The 5,378-nt window shown below is 40.9% G+C and overlaps 1 protein-coding gene across 1 annotated transcript; it reads right to left on the bottom strand.

Moving 5' to 3' along the window:
* Nucleotides 1-2,102: 2,102 nt before the first annotated feature.
* Nucleotides 2,103-5,226, bottom strand: LOC110963886 (neuroglobin-like). Its single transcript, XM_022212400.2, has 5 exons — nucleotides 5,015-5,226; nucleotides 4,556-4,663; nucleotides 4,270-4,390; nucleotides 3,912-3,992; nucleotides 2,103-2,367 (listed from the first exon to the last, which is right to left on the bottom strand). The coding sequence occupies exons 1-5, from the start codon at nucleotides 5,224-5,226 to the stop codon at nucleotides 2,293-2,295; spliced, it is 597 nt and encodes a 198-aa protein (XP_022068092.1). The 3' UTR covers nucleotides 2,103-2,292.
* Nucleotides 5,227-5,378: the final 152 nt, after the last annotated feature.

Raw genomic sequence — 5,378 nt, 5'->3', positions numbered from 1 at the left:
TCCTGCTGTTGAAATTTGACTTTTTGACCTATTTGACCTGTTGTATTTAATAAGAAGAAATATATTTGTGCAAGAAAGTCAGCTGCAATTTATTGAGAAATGGACGAGATACAGGAACAAACCAGCTGAGATGAAATGGCATGCAACAATCGACCTTTATGACGTAACAAATATCAACTTTAATGTAACTTTCAGTAGAATATCTTCATGTTGCTGTAAGAAATAACAAGTCAGTTCTGGATTAATGATGACAGTCAACCACCTGAATCCTTAGAAGAAATTATCACTGATGTTCTCCAACCATCCATCCTCTATACACCGCTTTATCCTCATTAGGGTCGCGGAGGGTGCTGGAGCCTATCCCAGCTGACTCGGGCGAAGGCAGGGGACACCCTGGACAGGTCGCCAGTCTGTCACAGGGCTACATAGACAAACAATCACACCTACGGGCAATTTAGAGTACTCAGTTAACCTCAGCATACTTTTGGACTGTGGGAGGAAGCCGGAGTGCCCGGAGAAAACCCACACATGCTCAGGGAGAACATGCAAACTCCATGCAGAAAGATCCAAGGCCCACCCCGAGATTCGAACCAGGGATCTTCTTGCTGCAAGGCGAAAGTGCTAACCACTACACCGCTGAGCAGCCCCCGTTCTCCAACCATTTCAATTTAAAAAATATATATATATATAAACACAGACATTTCACATGATGATATCACATCATCTTCATTGTGTTGCATCACTGAACAGCAGAAAGACACTGAGCTTCTTCATAGATGAAAAGTTCTTCCATCATACAGATTACAACAGAGGCCATTACAGCCTTCTGCAATGTCACTTGAATGTCAACAGATTCAAAATTGTGTCACCTTACAGTAATCACATTAAGTTGCTTGTAAGTTCTATTGAATTCATTCAACATACCAGGACGCATTTTTCACTTTTTTCTTTTCTAGAAAGTATTGTGGGGTTTTGGTGGTGTGGTTTGGATCGTTAACACACTAGCATACTGTATTCCTCTCCTTTCAAGCTTCTGCATACTGGAAGTCAGCTTGTTAGTCAGTATTTTGGTTTATCCAAAGGCATTTATGGTGTCATCTATAGATGTCATCTCTCAGCATTTGTTGCTTTTCTGCAGCCTCAGAGCATCACGCTCACATGTTTGTGCTTCACTCTCAGAGCTATGCATTCACTGTGGTAGTCCTGACCAGGTTCATGTCTCATATGACCAAAGAATGTACTCCTAATATTCATCAGACTTCTCTTCATTCATTTTAGCATAACTGAGTCCTGAAGAGCAAGCATGATGTTGTTTCTTGGATGCCATCTATAGTGATTCACAATATGTAATATCCTTCACAGCTGTTCTATAATTTGTAGCAAATTGTTATTGATAACTCTGTGCCAAGTGAAGCAGTTGCCCGTCTGTTGTCACAGGTACATTGTGAAAATAGCAGCGCTATGGTATCATTTTTGTAGACAGTCACTGCAGCTGTGATTAATGCTACTATGGCTCATTCCATGTATATCTTCTGTTTACTGCTGCAACTGTGTCCTGATTGACTTGTAGTTGGTCCCTGATCTTTTCCAGCTTTCTGAATTCACACAATCATATTTTTTAATTCCTCTGACATGTTTTTTTTTTTACATGAGTCCATGGTGCAAACTTGCAGAGAGACACATATGTACAAAACTAGAGTAGTTCAGGTGTTCATGGGCCATTTTGTAACGATGCTTGTGCAGGTAAAGTAATCACAAATCACAGGTGTTCTAAGTTTTGTCTAGGTAATGAAAGGTTCGGGGCAAGTACTTTCAGTATAGTATTCCCAAAAAACCTCGTCAAAAATTTGCCAACTTACAAATGATGCAATTATTGAGAGGAGATGCAATAGGGAATCATTTAATACTTAAATGATTCACTTCGACTGTATCCTGTATAGAAAAAAGCAGAATAGTCCTTATCAAACAGCAGGGAGCTGGGCTGTATGGGGATCACTATGCTGTATAAAAAGTCACATGACATTCAAACAGCTGACCAACTTCAGAGGTTATATTTTATTGACAGAAAACACAGATAACTATTGTGTAACAACGGTTGTACTTAGACCTAATAAATGACCTTTTCATGAAGAAAAAATTATGGATATATTCACAAACTCCTCCTCTGCAGTTTTAAATATAAGTCCTTTGATTGTAGTCTCGACATATTGACAGATCTGAAGTGATCAACCTCCAGCTGGCACTGATGGACAGACTTCATGAAGAGCTCATTAGATTCTACAGAACCTCGTCTCAGATGTGGTTCTGGTCTCTCTGGGCCTGCTGGAAGCCTCTCTTCATGGTGCTGGTGATGTACAGGAACAGGGTCTGCAGGTATAAAAAAGGCACATTTAAAACTGTAAATCACACTGAACATACAGCACACAGCTGATCCAGCCTTTCAAAAGCTTCAGCAAACTCATACCTTCCCTGTCTCTAAGGACCTGTCAGTCACTTTTAGAGTAGATTCACAGTCAGCCATAACTTCAATTCAATATTATTAGTATAGCGATCATTACAATTCAAATTGTCTCAAGATGTTTTACTGTACCCCCAGAGCAAGCCTTAAGCAAGTGGCAAGAAAAAACTTCCTTTTAACAGAAACAAACTTTGAGCAGAACCCGGATCATATGGGAGGGACCCATCAGGAAGAGTGGTAGTTCTGGAGAATGTTCTTGCTGTGAACATTGTAATTCTGCAAAGGTTCTAATTTTACAAAACACTCTGTATTTATTTAAACAAATCACAATCATCTTGGGTGGCACTAAATCCAGGATGATTGTGATTGGTAAATCCAGTGGCTGACAGTGTACAGTCATTACGCAGATGACACGAGTCTCTTTAATTCTAACACAAATAGGAATATCACTGATGTTTTAAAGAGTAATGAATTGACTAATGCTTATAAATGCCTTGAAGGACATATATATATATATATATATATATATATATATATATGTGTGTGTGTGTGTGTGTGTGTGTGTGTGTGTGCTCGCAGTCTCAAGCCACTGACTCTCTAAATGTTCAGAAATGCCTCACAAATATAAAGTTTAATTTTTGAAAAGGTTCAGGAATGTCTAAAAACAGCTGCTCATTGTAGTTTTTAACCAAACATTACTCAACATGGAGGAAATATCACGGTCATATGTGTTGGGGAACTGTTTTAAGCAGTGGATTATTTGGTGGAACCACTGTCCATCAGGGGACGGCCTGATTCTGTTGGTAGGTAAACAAAGCAGAGTTGTGCAGGTAAAATAGGTGAATAAAGAGCAGCAGGTGGACAGATAAGCATTCAGATATGAGCCTGGTTATAGTTAAATAAAGCCACTCAGTTTACACAGCAGGGCTCCGAGATAAAGCTACAATACATAGCTTTTATTGTTCTTGCTATGAACTCCATTTACTTTACATTCCTGCTCAGTGTTTCCACCATCACCCACTCATGATGATGTTATTCGTATGGAGTTCCTGAATGCAGGGTCTCTCAATTACTTTATTTAATCCTGAAGTGAATTTTTTAAATTTTCTACGTAGCATTCTGACAGATCTTTCCTCAAATGTGTCTGCAAAATTGTCCAACATCCCAGTTTGTCATGAACAGGAGGGTAAATTGACCTCAGATTTTTCACTATTATTGAATAAACAAAACTTAAAAATTCTAATTTTGTTGTTAAATTCATCAGAAACTCTAAAACTTGTCATTGACTTCAGGCTCAAACAGTGTGTGGATGTTTGGATGTTAAGATTCTTAAACTCAGGTATTTATTGACACTGCTGTGTAAAAAATCATGTAATTGATCAGTTTTTGTATTATATGCTTATTTTTTTCTCCACTTGCTCTGAAGAGCCAGCTGTTGGGCGGATCTGTTTACCTTCCACGCCTCCTCCAAGTCTGAGCTCCAGCGCTCCTTCAGGACCGGCTGGACAGCTTGAATAAACTCTTCTCCCATGAACTGGACAGAGACAGACAAGGTTTGTTTGATAAGCAGCTCTGCAGGGCCAGGATTAAATCAAACAGATAAGAAGACAGAAATTTTGTGTTTCCAGAGTGATGCCTGTGGTGTGAGAAGATACAGAACATTATCAGAGATTAAGTTGCTCTTTAATGGTTCGCACTTTAAGAACTGTTTACACGACTATCCCTAATATCAGATTCCCTGCAGTGCTCCTGTAGTCAGACAGTACAAAGTCTGTTTCTGTTTTTGTGAGCATTTTGAGATACGGACTGACTTGGTAGTATTTTGGCAGGGCGTTGTATTGGTAGTGCTTCTTGCCCAGATCCAGAATCAGCTCAAAAAGAAGCTCATCCTGGTCGATCCTTGCAACAGTCTTCTCGATGAAAGACATAACGCTGTAGAGAGAACAGACAAACAGTCACCAGGAGAAGCTGCTGTGCCTGGAAGTGATGGATTATCATCTAAATTCGTACCTACAAACTGTTTTGGAGGTACAAATTCATGTTACTTATAAAGCACATGGTTAAACACCAAGTTAGAAGTGTGTATGTGTGTGTCACCTGAGGCTATGGGCTCTCAGCTCTCTGCTGTTCCTCAGAGTCTCCAGATCGTCGATGTCTCTGACCACTAAGAAGGCGTCTTTATACTCTGGATGGGTCTCAAACAGCCTCCAAAAAAAAGAAAAAGATACTGTTAGTCCATCTATCCACTTATTGTCTGTACATTACTTTATCATGTGTAGGGCCATAAGGGTCTGGAGTCTATCCCAGCTGAACAAAGGTGAAGGCAGGAACACCCTGGACAGGTCACCAGTCTATCACAGGACTACACAGAGAGACAAATAAGCACACTCACATTCACACCTATATGAACAATTTAGAATCACCAATTAACCTGAGCATGTTTTTGGACTGCCTCACAGCTCGTAGTTTTGCATTCTGATAACTGTTCATTGAATACTGATATCTGATCACACAGTTTGTTCTGGAAACTTTAGTATTTTAGTTTCTCAGACTCACCTGCAGAACACAATGACGCCCACCCTGCTGATGTCCTCCTGGATCTCCCTCCAGCTCTGCCTGATCACCTGTCGGCTCTCTGCGCTCAGACTCACCTGGACGGCAACATCCTCACCTCCCTCCTCCTCCACCTCACCATCCTCAACCGGCCACACAGAGCCACACCGAGCCACCGCAGGGAGCCAGCATCCCAGCACGGTCCTCAAACACATCGAAAAATACAGCGAAGGTTGAGCTCAAACACGCCGGAAGCAGCCCTTCAAGAGTCCACAGAGAGTCAGCGTCACCGCCGCTTTAACTTGTAGAGAAACAGCCAATTTCAGCTGCTGTGGTGTGATGAGAGCACACACACACGCACACACAC

The sequence above is a fragment of the Acanthochromis polyacanthus genome, chromosome 16 (assembly GCF_021347895.1).
Source record: "Acanthochromis polyacanthus isolate Apoly-LR-REF ecotype Palm Island chromosome 16, KAUST_Apoly_ChrSc, whole genome shotgun sequence".
In the NCBI taxonomy this organism is placed as follows: Eukaryota; Metazoa; Chordata; class Actinopteri; family Pomacentridae; genus Acanthochromis; species Acanthochromis polyacanthus.
The sequence above is the reverse complement of the archived record's forward strand: the minus strand, read 5'-3'. Positions and strand labels throughout refer to the sequence as shown.

Excerpts from the sequence above, each read along its gene's own strand:
- LOC110963886 (XM_022212400.2), bottom strand. The coding sequence starts at position 5,226 with ATGTGTTTGAGGACCGTGCTGGGATGCTGGCTCCCTGCGGTGGCTCGG. Across the intron at positions 4,391-4,555 it reads CTGAGAGCCCATAGCCTCAG|CGTTATGTCTTTCATCGAGA; the intron begins GTGACACACACA and ends TTCTCTCTACAG. Across the intron at positions 2,368-3,911 it reads ACTTGGAGGAGGCGTGGAAG|ACCCTGTTCCTGTACATCAC; the intron begins GTAAACAGATCC and ends TTATACCTGCAG.